Source organism: Danio rerio, chromosome 24, assembly GCF_049306965.1.
Source record: "Danio rerio strain Tuebingen ecotype United States chromosome 24, GRCz12tu, whole genome shotgun sequence".
NCBI lineage: Eukaryota > Metazoa > Chordata > Actinopteri > Cypriniformes > Danionidae > Danio > Danio rerio.
Window position 1 is genome coordinate 34,836,022 of NC_133199.1, and position 20,579 is coordinate 34,856,600.

Genomic DNA, 20,579 nt, shown 5'->3' on the forward strand with positions numbered 1-20,579 from the left:
GACAACATGAAGGAATTTAACTTATTAGTTACAAATTTAAGTGGATTGAACATGAAACAATTAAATTGTTCCAAAAAATTAAGAATTGAGTTGTTCCCAACATTGGCTCATTTTGAAAACGTAGTCCTATATACGTTCCTGGAGACTGTGAATTATGTAGCCAGAGGTATAGCACATATGGCTGCATTTCGTATTTAAAGGGCCATGAAACCCCCTCGTTTCAGCATGGTGTTTTCACACCTCTACTTTGGAAAAAGTCAGAAAAGTGGGCGTGTCCAGCTCTGTTTAGGGGGGAGTGTCGGAGGAAGAAAAGTGGGATGGTGTGGGAGTGTCTATTTGGGCACGCGCGAGTTTCAGAGTCAAAATACACACACACACACACACATACAGGAGAAAGTGATGGTGTTTAACCTACATGGACATCTGTTGTCGAATTATTTGCCAAATTATTAAATGGTGGACTTTAACTGCAGTTTGGCTCTTTCATTCAGGGAATTCATTCATGCCCCTCGCGACACACGAGATATTTGATTCGAGGAGCTGCTCTAAGCGTGTATTTTTCATGCAATGTTTTATACCGCACGGCGAATGAGAGAAAAAAAACCTCCGCATTTCCCAGAAACTTAGATGCACACGGCAGGTAGCGTCAGAAAGCCGCGCGTGTTATTCCGGTCACTAAATGCGGTAAAAACCCTACACGAGGTTAAAGTTTGGTTGTGGTGCTAATGTGTTTACACTCTGTGCAATAGTTTGTTAGATACGAACAAACTGAATAAACAAAGAGCACTGGTCGCTTACTTACCAAATCTGTAGAGACAGGATAATCACCAGCAACTAGAGCCGCGTCTTTATGAAGAGAATACTACAAACGAATCCGGATCTCAGCGTTCGCAGATGAGAACAGCTCTCAGGTAAACAATGTTCCTCCTTAGACACGTAAGTTATTGTTGTCGCGCGTCGCGTACACTGTTAATCCACACATGAGTCTGAACTCTCACAGAGAGAAAATGAAAACTAAACTTAACTGCAGCAAACTATAAAAGCAACCCTTCACGCTTGTTTTGCCAACACAACGTGGCGTCTCTGTCCTGAAAACACAGTGATAGTAATGAATATTAATGAAGTTGCACAATAGAGCGCGCTGATTGTTTTGAACTAAGCCTTACTCATGCATTAATGCATCACACTGTAAGACGTAATAAGACACACTCTGGCACAGATGTCCAGTCTGCACGCTGGAATACACGCTATTATGTCATGACCGTGACACAGCTTCAAAAATTAGTTTCAAACAGGAAGTTCGAATTTGCTTGAAATAACGCAAAAACAACCAATTTACACTTTTTAGTGAAATATAGGTGTCTTAATAATGTTTTTAGCAGTGTGGGACACATATACGACTGTCAACAGCTCAAAAAATGTGTTTTGGTGTTTCGTGACCCTTTAAGCCTCAGCTGGGTCAGTTGGCATTTCTGTCTGAAGTTTGCATGTTCTCCCCGTGTTGGCGTGGGTTTCCTCCGGGTGCTCCGGTTTCAAGTCCAAAGACATGTGGTATAGGTAAATTGGATAAGCTAACTTGTCCGTGGTCTATGTGTGTGAATGAGTGTACATGGATGTTTCCCAGTATAGGTTGCAGCTGGAAGGGCATCCGCTGCGCAAAACGTATGCTGGAAAAGTTGGTGGTTCATTCCGCTGTGGCGACCCCAGATTAATACAGGGACTAAGCCGAAAACAAAATGAGTGAATTAATGAAATTTTTATACACTACATGGTGGATATCAGGGAGTAAAAAATGTTTGATTGATCAATAAGAGTCCAATTTTTCAGAAATATGTGTAATAAGAGAAATAAATCCATTATATCAACTTATGTCCATTTTTGTGTAAAAATAAAAATGTCCCGACCAAAAAGCTTTGAAATCTGTCTTAAAAAGACTAATAAATATCCATTGAACCAGAACCTGCTGGAAGTTCTTGAATTTTCTAGCTGTAGAGTAGAAAGTGTGGCATGTTTTGTGCTGCTTCCCTCATTCATGAATCATCATTGCAGTTCTTCAGATGTGAATTGTGTCTTTAAAGGCAGCAGAGATGTTGTAAAAGGACATTTCTGCTGAGTTCGTCGCACGCTTTGGCCTTAACCCAACACAGACGCACAGCATGCTGACCAGATCTCTGAATTATGCATCAGTCCCTGACCACTATATAGTACGCAGTGATACTAGCAACAGCTTCCACAGTCTAAGATACAAAAGGCCATATATTATGCTTGTAAAAGGGACAGTTGGCACAAAATTAAAAGTTTTATCTACTAATTATTATCTAATCATGGTGACTCTAAAGGAGATTTTTAGCTGAAACTGTGGTTCTTGGTTATTTATAAAATGTCAGTCAATGATTACCAGCATTCTGTGAGTCAAAAACAAAACAAAATTAATGCTCAATACAGCCATATCAAAACAACATCAAATTGACATCAAGCATAATGTCAAAAACAAGTCAAAAATGTTATTTGTTTCGATGTCAAAACCTTGACGTCTATTAGATTGGATAATAGACGTCTATTATTATTAGATTTATTATATAAGGAAAGTTTTATTCATCTGAAAGCTTCAGTTGCATATTTACATTGGATTTTGTATCCCTATAATGCATGTAAACTACACAGAAAGAAATGACTTTTCTTTTTTCTTTTTTTTTAAATCTAATATTTACTTGCGTTATTTTTTAATTGTAATATTAAGTGTCAAGGATAACTAGAATTTTCAAAGTAAATATTTAATATTTACACATTTACCTCATGTAATAAATGAAACGAGTGGAAAGAGTTAAATATAACTATTAATTTACTTGTAATATTTAAATATTTTCTAATCATTGCAAAACTTAGTAATATTAAGTACATTTTAATAACTGATATGTGTAATGGATGTGCAGTTCTCAGAATAATTTGCATGGGACTGAATTCAAAGGTGAATATGTTGAAAGTTAAAGCAATCTTGGATGTTTAAATTTAGGAGAAAGACTTGTTAGAGTTTAATCATCATTAGTTTGAAGATTAAGAAGAGTTTAGAGTAAGTGTTTTTAGTTTTGCTGTGACCACCTTTCAGAAGAGCAGCACTCATGCTTTGGATGGCATTTTATCAACATTATTGTTTGATGCTTCACTCAAAGAGCCATAGCTATATGCTAACGCTAATTCTGAGATCAGTAAGGATTTTTAAAGTAAATTGGTTCTTGGGTTCAATTTGCTTAAACTAAAATGAAATAACAAATTACAAGTCAGCGGAAATGTGTGTTTTTAATTAAACAAGTTATGGCAGATGTACTGATTTGTAACTAATAAGAATTATTTAAATTATTAAAAAAAATAATGTTCCTTTCGCTGAAACATGAACTAACATTGCTTGATTAATTTGAATAAATATAGATTTAAAATTAAAGATAATCAATTAACTTTTACTTAGTTAATTTAGGAGTGTTAGATTAAACATCAAGTAAATTTTACATGATATTGACAAGTTAATTGTATTTGATTTAGGAATGTAACATTTATTTGAATTTTGTTAGTGTAAATCTTAAGAGTTTTTTTAATTTATTTATTTTATTTATTTTTTTTTTTTTTCAAAAAATAAAAAATAAAAATGACATTAAATTGACTTCTAATTGACATTGGCATTTTTTGGCGCCAATGTCACGTGTGGTTTTGACATCAAGGTAGTCAATTGACATCCCTTCATATCAATTTGCATTTTTGACTTGCTTTTTCTAAGTTGTTTTAATATCAAGATGCCAGCATAGCCCCTAACAATACATGCTGTGGGTTAACAGAAATAGTTTTGTAATTAATGTTCAGTTTCTTGCACGGACAAGCTGTTTCTCCTCATGAGAGTCATTGTGAGCCCCCTCCATTGCACAAAATGGGAATGTCCATCTATTGCTTTTTATTTCTTATTTTGACTCTACTTGACTCTTATTTCTTTGTTTGAATTTCCTTGTTTTGCTTTGTTAATAATTAACTAATTCAATTAAATGTAAATACAAAATGTTGTTATTAAATATAAAAAAATAGTTTTTTTAGGTTGTTTTTACATTAAAGTGCCAGATAGCTCCCAACAATAAATGCTGTGGATGAGCAGAAATAATTTTGTAATTAATGCTCAGTGTCTTACACAGACAAGTTTTTTCTCTTCATAAAAGTAATCTCCATATGCTGATTTACCACATTAGAAACCCATAGGAAAAAAAATATAATGCAATATAATGCATCAGTACTGAATAAAAATATGTATTTATTTATTTGTATTTTTCATTTATTTATTTGTTGTAATTAATGCAATTAAATGTAATTACAAAATAGTATTAATAAATATTTAATATTATTAAATATAAAAATAGCTTTTTATGTTGTTTTGACATCAAGGCGCCAGCATAACTCCTAACAATACATGCTTTGGATTAACAGAAATAATTTTGTAATTTATGTTCAGTTTCTTGCACAGACAATGCAGGTTTATTATAAGAATGGTTAGGCAGGCAGTGGTCAACAGGGTCAAACAGATACATGCAGGCAAATCCAGAAGAGTGGTCAAATGAATCAAAACGATAACACAAGGTAAGGGTCAAAGCATGGCTAGGCTAAACAAGAAAAAACATGTCGTAATGCTCACAGATAAACAGATTATGTTAACAAGACTCAGCAGCTGGTGTGTTTGTCTGTGCTGCTTTTAAAGTCTATGTAATCAGTTCTGAACAGCTTCAGCTGTGTGTATTATAGCAATCAATGGAAAACAGGAACAGGTGTGAGTGTGTGGTGAGTGTGCATGACAGGATCTATAGTCCATATGGTGACATATTTGTAATCCTGGGTAAAAGTGAATGATTCACTGCAATCCACAAGTCTGGTTTGCTGGTGGTTGTAACAATAAGACTCATTGTGAGTTTGTCAATAAAATTGAAAGCCCCTGTCCATTGCACAAAATGGGAATGTCCAACTATTGCTTTTTTTATTTATTTATTTGACTCCACTTTACAGAGGTAAAGCAGCTCTAAAGTCAATTGCTTAAATTGACTGTTCTGATTTGCTGTTGAAGAAAGTACATGATAATATTATTGTAACTTAGCAGTAAATATAAAGTCTTATTTGCACATTTTCGCTGTAACCTAATTACTGTATTTTTCGCGGATTGTTTTACATATTTCGAAAAGCTTGAAAGAAATAGCAGGACATTTGTTGATGTTAAATTAAACTATATAAACGGTCTTAATTCAATATTTGTGAGTTTATTTTAGTTTACGGGTCAGGATGAAATAATTACTGGTAAATAAGCGCCACCTACTGGCAAGGAATGAAATATAATTTTTGTTCAGCCTGTCAACTGTTTTCTGCAGGTTCCATGTATAGTAATCTCACAAAGTCAAACCAATATGTTTTTTTAATTCATGTTTAACAATTATACAATCTAATTTCAATAAAAGATTTCCAAGCTATGAAATAAAGTTAGCCTCTTTGTGTGGATCACGATTATAAGCTCTGCTTTCTACAAGCCTTGTGACAAAGTGAAGTATTTAGGACTGTGGAATTTGTTTATTTATTTATGTTTTGAAAAGTGATTGTTTGGCACTCAAAAATAGTTTACAACTTGTTAAATAAATTACTGCATTGTCAAAATATAGATGATAAATACAAGAAACTATTATTATTATACATTTATTTTAAAAGAGGTCCACCCAGATCACCAAGGTCAACTCACTTTAACATTTCGGGCCCCAGCTCAGGTCTCTATATGTTTTCTTGCATTTTATGAATTACCAAGAATCTCAGTTTCATATATAAATGTATAGTTCTTTAATATATAATAAATATATTTTTGGTGAACTATTACTAAGGATATATAGTTCCTACCTTGATTGGATGATTGCTGCACCATTGCGACTTAAATAAACTCAATGACATCTTGACCTGGGTTATAAATTTCTTTGTGATTGCTTTTTTTTAAGGATTTTATGGCTTTTCCAGCAGATTCTACCTTGTGACTTTATTTAATCCGATAATTGTGTAAATGTAATGCCATCATTTCATCAAAGAGAAAAGGTGAACTGATGACATTTCCCCAAATGTCAGAGTTATCTTATGTCTTTTATTACATCACATACAAACGGGGACACACATTCACCATCTCCTGATGCTGTTATTGTAACATGAAGCCAGGTATTCATGGAAATTGCTTATTATACTAATGTGACTGTCAGGAAAGGCAGAGGATGGACCCATCAGGATGATCAAATAAAATCACTTATAAGCAAAGTAAAATTTTGAGCTATGTTTGTACAGTTTATCAAGAAAATGTATTTGCTGTTTGAGCTAAATTCACTATTGTAGTAGAAATGTGTTTTGTCTGGTTGTCAGGGTGTAACTGTTCTGTTCAGTATTTTTAAACACGGAGAGATGTGTTTACTTATTTATTTACTTTTTTATTTTTTTGCTTTTTATTAAAATTTTGTTCCGAAAAAAAAAATGTTATTATAAGAAATTATGTAATTGCATATTTAATGCTGTCTTATTATTCCCTTTTTACAAGATGTACTGTCATTGAAATTATGTTTGTTTGTTTGTTTGTTTGTTTAAACTCAAAACACTAAAGTGTTTTATAATATGCTTTGCTGTTAAATCTATTTGGGTAGAAGCAAAAACAACTTGGGCCCTGTCATACACCCGAGCGTGTTTGTTGCGATTTTCAGACCAGCACAACCGTAATTTTTACTTTATGCACCACGTTGTTTAAATAGCAAATCCATTACATTTGAAAAAATTTAAGTATTGAAATGTTACAAAAAATATTATTTTCTTCATAAATATAAAAACCTGCCTTCATCTCTGGGGCAGTATTATTTATTATATGCATATTTACATTTGTTTTAATAAAAACTAGTTTATTTCCCAGTGATGTGTTGCAGCTGGAAGAGCATCCTTTTACTGCGTAAAACATATGCTGCTCCCCCTAGATTAATATAGGGACTAAGCCAATGAATGAATGAATGAATGAATGAATGAATGAATGAATGAATGAAAAAAGTTAAGATTTGTATGTTTTTGTATATGTTTTTTGACCAAACTTTGTTAATGTTGTTCATTTATTTGTTTGCTGGAAATTAGAATTGAATTTAGAAATAGTTTTGAATCAAATCCTTGCACTTAATAAATGAAATTAAATATGTAGGCTAGTGGATGTCTTCAGTGGAGTGTGTACAACATCGTTTTCTTATCCACGAAAGTATAGAAGTAAAGAGTAAAGGTAAAGGAAAGAGAAAGTAAAGAGACTGAATGAAGGATTTTCATTCTTTATCCTCGCGCTGCAGATTGTTTACTGTTTTTTCAACTAGTGAAGCATTTATCCACTTACAAAGTCCGCCGTGTAAATAGCAAATGCACCATTGTGCAACGCAACTGACTCTTAAAGGGAATGTGAGATGAGACTCTGATAGTTTAATGCATGTTATGCTCAAAACACACCCATAACATATTAAGAGAATAAACACAACCCTGTAGACCATGCAACGGGCCGCAAACCGTCCTAGCAAAAGTAGATTCGGACATGTTCTTAATCGTCATTTATAATCGATTTATAAAGCATAAATGGTCACACTTTACAATAAGGTTCATTAGTTAATGTTAATTAATGCATTTACTAACATGAACAAACAATGAAAAATACATTTACTACTGTATTTGTTCATGTTAGTTACCATTAGTTAATGAAAATACAGTAGTTCATTGTTTGTTCATGTTAACTCATGGTGCATTAACTAATGTAAACAAGCATGGACTTAAATGTTAATAATGCATTAGTAAATGTTTAATTATGATTAATAAATGCTGTACATGTGTTGTTCATGATTCGTTCATGTTAGTAAATGCATTAACTGATGATATCTTATTGTAAAGTGTTACCGCATAAATAGTCCTCACTTTAGATTAGGTCAAAAAATTTGATAAAGTTGAGTTAATAAAGCATTTATTAACACATAAATTAACTATTAGTATATGCCTGAATAATAAAATATAAAAATGTTAATTTAAAAATTAACCATTTACTAACTCATTCTGAGTGGTCTTAAAAACATCCAACTACTCCTAAATAACTGCTTTGTAAATAATGCAATACTTAATTTAGTAATGAAAAATGAAGCGTTAACAAAATATGAAAATACAGTTATTAAGCACATTATAAATGTAGTTGTGAGTCATGAATCTATCATTTGTAGCTGCAGTTATAATTTGCTTACTAATGTTTATTAATGAAGAGTTGATGCTTTACAAATGATGAATTCACTATTTACTAATGCTTAATAAATGGTTCGTATTGTGTAGTTATTATGAAGTGTTACCAAATTTCCTCTTTTTAAAGTTAGCTCAAACGGTGTTAGTTTATTATTAAAGTTTAATGCTTAAAACTTCAAATCCCCAACCCAAAGTATGACTGATATTAATAGCGAAGCATCACTAGCCTTGGCGTTTTCATTTAATTATAGAAAATTAAATATATAGACATGGAATGAGAATATTTACGGCAAACCCAGTGGAGCTGTGCTGTTCTCTCTGGTGTTCTGTGTGAGCATTAGCCATCAGTCATTAACACCGTATGCTAATGATGGGTGTGTGTGTGTGTTTGACGTCTTCACTTTGCCCTCAAGCTCCTGCTCTTCATCTACATTTTCTCCACGACTTCTAATTCCTCTCACATCTGATTCCACGTTGTAGATTTGGTTGAAACCTTCTTTAGCCCTTCTGTGTCAATAACTTACGTTCTTCTAATACAAATGAACAGTTCTTGTATATATCCTCAGGTTCAATTACCATTCCCAGCATTCTCTGTGTGTATTTGTGTGTGTGTGGGTGCGCTTGAGGGAGTAAGACAGGATGTTCATTATCATACCATAGGTCAGGTCTGTGTGTATTTCCCTAATTGCCTCACCATGTACGTGATTTTTTTTTTTTTTTTACAATTTCCTTTCTTCTTTGTGTTTGATTATGCCAAATTCTAGGCATAGGAGTCCTGCTTGACTCTCTGTACATCCGTATGTGCTCAGAATTATTCATCGGAGTAGAATATTTGACACACAGCATTTTAGCAGGCGTCTCAGACCGACCAAAGATGAGAAGCTTTCTCGCTAACACTGAGACTCTAGTGACCCGACCATGGTTTCTGCAAGACTAACCATTACAGCACAGGTTTTCATCATACCCAAACAGCAGCTGGGTTTCCATCGCTCTGTGTTTATGTGCATTTTAAAATATCGCATGAGAATCCAGTGATGGAAATGCCACATTTCAAATAAAACTCTCTTAGTAATGGAAATGGAGATGAATTTTCTGAATAAACTCTGATCTTGCAAACATTGCAACCATGTGACTAATCAGCTGTCTCAAAGTCCCTTTACGGCAATTCATTTCACTCTGTGGCCATCTTTAATACGCCTCTCGGGCAGTATGCTCAGACATTCTATCAAAATAGGGAAACATCAAACTTTCCAAAACTGTTTGCCAAGCTTACGATTACATTACATATTTAAAAACACTAATAAAATTAAACAACAACTGCATCATAAGTTTAGTTTAGTGACCTCCGAATCAAACAGAATCTGTATATTTTCAAGTTGCCCAAGCTAATGTGCATGCGCATTAGGAACAAGATCACGACACCAACCTCATTTATGGCCATAATACACATTATCATCCTCTTTATAATGATCGTCAGATCACACTGGTCCTCTGAAGTAATCCACAACTTAATGTCGAATCTCCTCCAGAAATGAAAGTGACTCTTGGTTTACAAGTTTGTGGTGGTTTGAGTAGTTGCTGTTATGTGATGTGCGTTTGACAGAATGAACTGTACATCGCGTCCATTTCATACATATTGCAAAACCAGAAAACTTTTGTGTAAAAGTCGATTCATTTAAAAGTAGGGATTTCAAGCTTTATGTTGATAAATTTCTTATGTCTATGAAGCAAGTATTCGCTGAGATTACATTGCGTTTGTTGATCACATAAATTGTCGTAAAAGCACACGTCTGATCTGAGCTTCTCCTCCGGAGAATCATCAGTCTATATCGATCGATGATTGGCTCCTGCACTAGTAGGCGGGGCTTCATTCGCCATATTGATCGTTACACTTTTCCACATACAAAACTATATGAGTGACATTTTATGTAATCTGTCCGCTTGTTAAGGGTGACGTCACGCAAAGAGGCTTCCGGCAACAAACGATATTAAACTGTATGGAGAGACTCATCAAACTGTACTAATTAACGTTTACAAAGCACTGTAATACTTTCGAAAATCTTGATCACAATCCATGCCTAACATCTGATAGCCAGAAAGTGATTACGTTTTTATAAATTGTTAAAATGTTGGTATTTGTAACGCAGCAAGTCAAATGACTGAAGTGTAAACTATGGTTTTATGATGATACGACTTAGACCCGGAAACAGTATTTCATGTCACCGATACGTCAAGACTTAACAAGCAGATAATCTTTGGCTGTCTACCTTTGGTTGCTAGGTTACCAATACTACAGTCAGCTGCTTCAACAAATTGATAGAACACCTTATTCACATTTGTTTGTTTTATTTTCTTTTTTGCAAGCTATTCATTTCACTTTAGTATGGACATTTGGCTACTGTGGCCTGTTGTTTCACAGTTCAAATATAACGCTGTTTTCACTACACTGCAAAAAAATTAATGACAAAAACTCAAGTCAATAAATATTTTTATGTTGCTTTTACTTATTTTAAAAAGTTAATCAGGTTTTATTTTTTTTTAAGTTATACAAAGTTTAAATCTAATATTTTAGTCAGTATGTTTGATGTAAGTTTAGATGACTAGAAAAGTTCATTTGACTCACTTAAAAAAAATTAAGGCAGCTAATTATTTTTTCCAAACACTGCTTGAGGAAGCTTCAAAATCTTCACAAATCTTTAGCTTCGAATCTGTAGTTTGGAAGCTATCAAATTCCTAAGGTCATATGATTTCAGTAAACAGAGATTACATCATTACTGTTTTGAAACATTTTAAAATGTAAACTTTCTCCGCTAGATCTGTGTAAAACCATGAAATACACATTAATTACTTGGCTCCATTTAGATCACTCCCCAGTGGCAAATCACTGAACATGTTTCATAGATTTTACCTCAGATCTCAGATCAGTTTCATGAGTTTGTATACGTTTTAATGAGACATCTGCAAAATTAAAAGGACTAATAGTTAAATAAGAAAAAAAAGTTACTAGTTAAAGGAATACAAGTTTAATAAATAGTTAATAGGAATAATAATAATTCAAGTTAATGGTTAAAAGTTAATTGTCACTTGTTGGCCTGTTTAGAATCAGATTGTAGTTAAAATGAATGCTAGGGGTTTATGTTTTTTTTTTTTTTTATTGAATACATTTGCGTATTTGCAACTTTTCTAGAATTGTCAGTTTGCTCTGTAATTTACTTTGAACAGTGTTGTACTTATGATGCAGATTGATCGGGTTTGAGTCTGGTGTGGAACGGTTCTACAAAAAAATATCAAAGCATTGTAAAATCAAGGTAAAGCTTGGTGGTTGCAGTGCTCTTTTCTCTTACGGTTGATTTTGAAAAAATATTGGTTGGGTTTAGGCAAGGGTTTAGGTCAGTGGTTCACTTGGTGAGTTGTATGACATCTTGTAGACATGTAAGAAGGTGATGACATGTACAACAAAACATACCCTAAGTGACATATTTCAGATTTACAAAATGTAGACTGCGCCCTCTAGTGAATTTGTCTTCTGAAACTTACTAAATAGGCTAATTCTGAAAATGTAGCCCTATATACTTTTCTGGAGATCATAAATTATGTAGCCAGAAGTACGTATGGCTGCATTTCGTGTTTAAAACGAACGCTATGGGGCGGTATGACGCTATTCTTTTTCGTGCTTACCAGCTGACTGCTTACCCCCATATGGACGGCTTTCCTGCACTTAGCCAGCTTGCCCAGTGGCTGGCAGCATACGTCAGAGGACATAAGACGCAGTGAGAAGTTGACCAAGATAACGGGGTTTGAGTCTGGTAAAGAATGGTTCCAGAAACCGAGTAAGACAAAAACAGAAGTACCAGTAGTACACTGTTCATAGTGATGTAGTAATTAATAGTAAATGGTACGCAAAAGCAAAGAAGTTGAAAACATGTAAAGTAAAGTGTTTGATCATTGGATTCACAGTTTTGTATGGAAATAACATTGTAGAAAGATGCCATTTAAGTTAAAAGCAGTTTAATCCATGTCTCACATACGACAATTAGTCACATTCTGGAGCCCTGCTATGTCTTCTTTGTTGTTTTTCCCCCATTGGAATCTCATAAAAGCAACTGATTTTTTTCTTGTGTGTTTGTAAACAGCACTGGGGTGACAGGGTTCTACCTGTGGAGAGGCTGCAGTTGTTGAGAGCAGCTCATCCATTTCTAATGCAATTAGAGGTGTCAGTATCTCCTCTGAGAGGCAATTCTTGCATGGCCACTGAATATGGTTCCTCCTCCCATTTAAATCCCTTGGATTAGATTTGAGTGTCAGCTGGCAGACCTGCTAAGTGTCCACTGACTAAGTCGACGGCAATGCGTTTCAGTATATTACTTTTCAGATGTTTTTTTTTTTTTTTTTCATTGAGTTGTGCACGGAATGGTAAAGCAGAGGATACTTTGTGGATACGTGTAAATTCATCTTAAAGGAAGTTTGGGTCACACATTATTCAATTCTAGCTTACGAATCTTTTACTATGACTTCAGAAAAAGACTCTAAAATAGCCTTAAAGAGACATTGTTTTAGATTAATAAACTTGAAAAACAGTTTAAAATTATAGTTCACCCAAAAAGAAAATTAATTCAATGTTTACTTGTTTACCCTTGTGTGCTTTCAAACCTGTAAATGTTTGAGTCTTGATTATTATAAAAGTTTTTTTTAGTTTTTCTATTTTAAACTGACGGAAAAGAAAAGTTGCTATTTTCTAGGCCGATATGGCTAGGAACTGTACTGTCACTCCGGCGTGAAAATCAAGGAAATTTGCCACCGTACACTCTCGGAAAAAAGGTACATATTGGTACAAATAATGTTCCTTCAGGAAACATTGTGCCCTATATGGTACAGAAAAGAACTCTTATGACATTGTTCTGTGCCTTTTATGGTAACTGAAATAAAGGTACACAATTGTTCTCACAGAAAAGGACAATTCCTTCTGTATTACAATATCTACCAAAATAAATATCGCTGGAAAAGCAAAATGATTTTATAAATAATGTCCAAATTAAAGCATAAATCATCATGTATGTGTTTAAATCTTACGAACATTAATGTTTAAGTTCTATGACTTAATAATACAAAACAACTGGTAACATAAAACTGTAGGTTTTGTAAACTAGACATTTAAGGCATTTTAAATAAATGTTTGGTAAGCATTTTTGACACTGTTTTGGTTCAAAGTGTCTTGTCACTGTGGTGGTACCTTCATGGGTCAGATTTGTACCTTTGATGGTACAATATTGTATTTGCAGGTTCTAAAAAACTAAAGTTACATTTTGGTTTTCCATGGTACAAATCATGTCCTTAAAGGTACAAACTGCAATGGTACAACTTTGTTTCTTTATCTTAATGTACAATTCTGTCCCATAAAAAGGTACTGCTGCATTGACAAGGGTTTGCACCTTCTTTAGTACAACATTGTACCATTTGTTTTGAGAGTGTACCATGGCTAAATTATTTATTTATTTATTTATTTATTTATTTATTTATTTATTTATTTATTTATTTATTTATTTATTTATTCATTCATTCATTCATTCATTCTTACTTTCTTTCGGTCTTTACACGATGTAACTGCAGAAAAACCAAGCTTTCAAGTTAATCAAGTTTAAGATATTCAAGATCTTTGGTCAATTTTGAGCAAGATGCTAATGGTCTAATCCAATTCAATGATCTATGCTAAGCTAAGCTAAAAGTGCTTGATTCAAAAACAGTAAAACTCAATAGTTTAACTTTCTTAGAGAGTTGTAAAATTAACATATTTTAAAAAAATAAAAGAAAATAAAATAAGTGGTGTGTTTCTTTAAATATAAATATTGCAAAAAAAATACATAAAATACAATAATGCCATCAAATGGCTAGAAAAAATACATTTGCGATTACTTGGCTTTATTATTATTTTTTATTATTATTTATAACATTTTTTTTTTGTAATTTAATGTTTTGTGGAGAGTGGAGGGACAGTGATAGAACCAAATAGGTGGATGTGGATAATCAGAAATGACCTCTTAATTACCATTTATTGACCTTGGTTTATTGTCTTGTACAGATGACCGCACTCACTAACAGTATCCCGTTCACTATACTGGGACATTAGGAACACCCCCCTACTGGCCTCACTAACACCACTTCCAACAGCAACTTAGTTTTCCCATGTGGTCTTCCATCCAGGTATTGACCAGGCTCAACCCTGCTTAGCTTCAGGGAGTCACTAGTCTTGGTCTGCTGTGTGATATGGCTGTGGCTAATATGTTTTTTTGCATAATGGCAAATCTCCCCATTAGCTTTTTTTTTTTTTACTTTGCATCTATAAGTTTATTTTATTTTTATTATTTTTTATTATTTTTGTTTTATTTTGTACATGATAAATGTGCATCCTATGTTTTAAATATATCAGCTGTTGATTTACAAGAAACAGACATCAGAAAGCCCGGCATTAAGTTTTCATGTGTGTTCAGAGCTGTGTGTCATTAATAGGTCATTTAGCGTGTGCAAGAAACGACGGCCTATGCTCTTTGTCTTTAGTGACACCAGCGCCAAATGAGGAGAGACAATGTGTCCCACTGATCAATGAGGGGAAAAAAAGGCTGCCAGTGAAATGAAGTTAAATCTAATGTGATAAACGGCCCCGTCTGTCAGCAGGATCAGATCAGAGGTTTTAATTTTATTCAAGACGTTGCGGCTCAGGTAAATAAATAAAGGCTGTAATGTAAGGAGGCGCAGCGCTCCCTAGAGAAGATCAGGTTGAAATTTTAGAGGGTGAGACGCCGTTTAACCAACATAATTTATGTCTGCTGTCGGCCTTCCATCTGAAGTCTTTCCATTATTTCATGTCCTTTATATATGTAAAAAATAAAGCATGTGTAGTAAAAATCAAAAATAGATAATACTACATTATCTTTGCTTTCACTATCCAGTCTATACTTTATTTTATTTTATTTTTTAATATTTGTTCCTGCAATAGAGAAATGTTAAAATAGAAGTTTTATTTAATTTTGTTTTGTTTTATTTTATTTTGTTTTAATAATTTAATTTATTTATTTAATTTATTTTATTTTTTATTTTAATTTATTTTATCTTATTTATTTTTTCTTGCAATAATTTTTTAAAAATATTTAATTTAATTTAATTTTATTTTATTTTGTTATTTGTATTTAATTTATTTTTAATTTTATGTATTTTTTAATTTAGTTAATCCAATTAATTTAATTTGTTAATTTTTACCAGTTTTTTTTTACTTTTAAATCAGTTTGATTTATATTTATTTAGTTATTTATTTGTTTATTAGTGTCCTCCAAAACAAAAATAGTTTAGGTATTACACATTTTTAATACATTTTTATCTGCAACAGTTTATAAATATTTGCAGTTCGTAATGATAAATCTGATAGCATATTAGCCTTTTCACGATGTGCGCAGTATACACAGTAAATTAATGAGAGTATTTTAAACTAATGTTCTTTATTTCTTTGTATTGACATATTTAGCTAGTCAATTTACTAAAAACAAAAATGTTTTCAGTAGTTAATGATAAATTGCTACAGTTTCGTTTGTTTGTATCTCTGCAGGAAATGCCATCCGGCCAATCGCATTGCGTGCAGTTTCTGCCATAGCAAAAGCTCTGCCGGATTTTCCTATATTGGCCACCGGGGGCATCGACTCTGCAGAGTCTGCATTACAGTTCCTTCATGCAGGAGCCACAGTATTACAGGTAAGATGTTTCCATCCAAAAATATGCACATCACATCACATTTACATTAGTCATTTAGCAGAAGCTTTTGTTTACAGTAGGAGTTTTTTTATATTTAGAGAAGGAGAGAGAGAAAGATTATTCTCAGGGTGGTTATGGTTTTATTCACTGGTGTCGTTCAGGTGATCTTTGAGGTTGTCGGGTTGTCGTTTTAAGGATAGCAGTGAATCTGCAGTCCGAGTGGGAATGAGAATATCATTCCACCAGCGTGGAACATTGAACAAAAAGGTTTTGGAAAGTGACTTATAGCCTCTTTAGAATTACACCACAAGTTACACCACAATATCATATCATTATTAATTAGCCATTATCGCTTTATCTGTTTAAGACAAAAATGGGCCGTTGTTTCAGAACAGTTTGTAAGGTTTGGTCGGAAATTTATTTTATTTTATTTTTTTATTTTATATTTATGTAAATATATAATGTATATATATATATATATATATATATATATATATATATATATATATATATATATATATATATATATATATATATTTTTTTTTTTTTTTTTTTTTCATTTTATTGTGTATATTTTTTTCATTTTATTGTGTATATTATATAAATTTTTTTATGTTCCAAAATAGATGAAGTTCACTTATTTCCTCAAAATTCTACACACATTACCCCATAATGAAAATGTGAAAAAAGATTTTTTTAAATTGTTGCAAATCAAAATAATAATAATAATAATAATAATAATAACAATAATAATAATAATAATAATAAATAAATAAATAAAAACATTACATGTGAAATATGCATAGCCTTTGTCGTGAAGCTCTAAGTTGAGCTCAGGTACATTCTGTTTCCACTGATCATTCTTGAGATGTTTCAGCAGCCTAATTGGAGTTCATTTGTAGTAAATTCAGGTGATTGGATATGATTTGAAAAGGCATACACCTGTCTATATGAGGTCCCAGGGTTGACAGGGCATGTCAAAGCACAAACCAAGCATGAAGACAAAGGAATTGTTTGTAGACCTTAATGTAGACAGGATTATCTCTAGACACAAGGCTGGGGAAAGAAACAGAAAAATTTCTGCTGCTCTGAAAGTTCCAATGAGCACAGTGGCCTCCATCATCTGTAAGTGGAAGATGTTTGGGACCACCAGGACTCTTCCTAGAGCTGGCCGGCCATCTAAGCTGAGGGCCTTAGTCAGGGAGGTGATCAATAACCTGATGGTCACTCTGTCTGAGCTCCATCGTTCTTCTGTGGAGAGAGGAGAACCTTACAGAAGGACCACCATCTTTTCAGCAATCCACCCATCAGGCCTGTATTGTAGAGTGATCAGATGGAAGCCACTCTCCGACTGAAATTTGCCATCTAAAGGACTCTCAGACCATAAGAAACTAAATTCTCTGGTCTGGTGAGACTAAAATTTAGCTCTTTGGAGTGAATGCCAGGCGATACATTTGAAGAAATCAAGGCACCGCTCATCACCAGGCTAATACCATCCCTACAGTGAAGCATGGTGGAAGCAGCATCATGCTGTGGGGATGTTTTTCATCAGCAGGAACTGGAAGACTAGTCAGGATAGTGGGAAAGATGAATGCAGCAATGTACAGAAACATCCTGAATAAAAACCTGCTACAGAGTTCTTTTGACGTTAAATTGGGGTGACGGTTCATCTTCCAGCAGGACAATCACCCAAAACACACCGCCAAAATATCAATGGAGTGGCTTCACAACAACTCGGTGAATGTCCTTGAATGGCCCAGCCAGAGCCAGATCTAAATCCTATTGAACATTTCTGGAGAGATCTAAAAATGGCTGTACACAGTCACTTCCCATCCAACCTGAGAGAGCTTGAGAAGTACTGCAAAGTATTGAACAAAGGCTGTGAATATGGCTTTAAATTTTACAACTATTTGTAATAATTTAACAATTTAATAAATTTGCAATAGTTTAAAAAAATCTTAATTCACATTGTCATTATGGGGTATTGTGTGTAGAATTTTGAGAAAATAAATGAATTTAATCAGTTTTGGAATAAGGCTGTAACAAAAACAAAAAAACAAAAAAAGAAATGTGGAAAATGTGAATCGCTATGAATACTTTCCAGATGCACTGTATCTTCAAGGTTTACTATGTGTGGTTAAATAATTAAAATGATGTGTGTGTGTGTGTGTGTGTGTGTGTGTGTGTGTGTGTGTGTGTGTGTGTGTGTGTATATATATATATATATATATTTTTTTTTTTATTGTTTAGGCATTAAATAAACTGGCTTTTAGTACCTTCAACTTTTTATGCATTAAATAGGGATTTTACATTTGCTGAAATTCAGTAATGTAAATATTATGCACATATATACACGTGGATATACAGCATATAATTAAATAATTCAATAATTTGCATATCTGACTTTTTTATTGCATTTTTCCACTGCCTTTTTTTTAACATAGTTTTTTTAGGTGTGATCAAATAATTAAATAAAAGCATATTTAAAAAAAATATTTTATCAACTAAAATTGATAAATAGTTGCAGTGTGTAATCATAATTTGTATGATTATTTTTTTATTATTATTTAGTTTTTCTAAAGCAGTGGTTCTCAAACTGTGGTACGCGTACCACTAGTGGTACGCGGGCTTCCTCCTAGTGGTACGCGGAGGAATCGCCAAATAATGAAAGAAACAATTAACACTTTTAATCCTTTGATGCGTAATATAACATCGATGTGATCAGCATTGTCTGCTTGGTGAAGCGTACGATCACAACGCTGTGCTTAGAATGTTTATTTTAGTGCTTTGTGACATAAGCTGCTGAAAATCAGTTTCCGAAGTTTAAGCATTGATTCTGAAGGGTGATTTGACTGACATGAAAAGTAGCCAATCACAGTCGACCTTTTCTAGTCGCGTGAAACGTAAGGGCGGGACAAAGGCTTTCTGTGTTGCAGAGACAGAGAAAACAACTTAAAAACAAATGTTTTGTTGGAATAATGCTTCTCGGATGTTTTCACTATAGAGATGTCTAGTAGAGTAATTAAACCGCGGACATATTTCCTGCCTTTTTGATGATCTACATACACGTTTCGCTCTCCGACAGCCAGTCGACTCGCCTCTGACCTGTCACTCCTCTAAATACATTCTGAATGGCGGCGCGGGAATGGAGGTATTGCGCAATTACTCATTTCTGCAAATGCGGCGAGTGCTTTGTTTTAACACGAGAGCGCATTCATGTACGCAAATCGCTAAAACAGATATGCGAGCTCTTAAATAGGCTTTTTTTTTCAAATGAACTGCAAGTCCTCTCATGATCGCCTGTGTGCTAAGGTTGAATACAATCGCTATCTCTCTCTACTATTAAAGTAGACATTATTTATCTTTATTCCTTGACTAAATTTAGTCAAAAGTATTCAAAGTTATCAAGTATTTAGAATTAGATTGATGCATGATCGATGACAATGCTAATGGTCTTCTTATTTGGCTGTATTGTGAAGTGAAACTTACTTTTAGCAAAGGGGGACTTATTTCTTTACGACAAAAGAATTATGCTGGAAATGTTTCTGGAGGAGGTATTTGTGTGATTTAACGTTATACATTTAGCTGTATTCTGATCTGTCTTAAAGCATTACAGGTCAAAACAATTCGTTGTCACGTATTATTTATTTATTAAAATTAACATTAATGCTCTTAAAGCACTGCTTTGATAAATGTATTGTTGTCATATTTCAAATACTTCAAGTAAAATGAAGTCATTTATTTATTTTTTTTTACTGACAGTGTACTTGTATTATTTTTTTTGTATTTTAGATTAAGATCAAGTGTAAAATAAAATCTACATGTGATGTACAGCTATTTAAGAAACAGATTTGCCATATTGTAAAGAAAAATAGTGTAAAATATGTAAATAAAAGGCTAAATTTAAATATTTTTACCATATACTTTAATTAAACCTTTCAAAGCTTGAAAATATTGTTTAAAAATGGGCAAAAAGTGTCTCTATGGCCTTAAAGTTTATGTGGTAGTTTTGCCAATGCTATTGAAAAAAGAATAATTGTCATGAAAGGAAAAATCGACCATACTTCCTTTGTTAGTGCAAATTCCTATACATGTAGCTTTGAGATTTAAGCAATTAAACCATTCAATCAGGTTTACACTTAAAAAAGTGATTTCATAATGAAAATCTGATTATTTTTTTTTCAAAAGTAACCAACTAGTACTTTTTAAAAGAGTACTTTGTACTTTTACCTAATATTAGTATTATTTACTAAAATTTGTGTTATTTTAGCAGTGTAATAGTATTTTTCCTTGAGTACAAAAAAGATTTCACAAGCATTAAGTGCAGGTTTTTTATATTATTAATATATGATTAATAAATATTATTATTATTATTATTATTATTATTATTATTATTATTATTAATGGTTTTTATGTGTATCTATTCCTATGCAATGTTTTATGGGTTGCTGAGAATACATTTCAGGTCTTCAATACATAGCATGTCAGTCTTGAAAAAAAATAGGTGCTGGAATTGATTTTCATTAGGCTGTGCCTGTATGAACCCTGTCATATGTAAATTTAAC

General features: G+C 33.0%; 1 protein-coding gene across 4 annotated transcripts in view; it reads left to right on the plus strand.

Annotated features, from left to right (window-relative positions):
* dpyda (dihydropyrimidine dehydrogenase a) overlaps positions 1-20,579 on the plus strand; it is a 384,430-nt gene that overhangs the window by 301,665 nt on the left and 62,186 nt on the right. For 3 of the 4 annotated variants that reach the window (XM_073940926.1, XM_073940928.1, XM_073940927.1), the window contains one exon: positions 15,872-16,014. In XM_073940926.1, coding sequence (XP_073797027.1) covers positions 15,872-16,014 — 143 coding nt within the window. Of the gene's footprint in view, positions 1-15,871; positions 16,064-20,579 lie in introns of all 4 variants that reach the window. The other variant, XR_012399471.1, reaches the window with a different exon arrangement.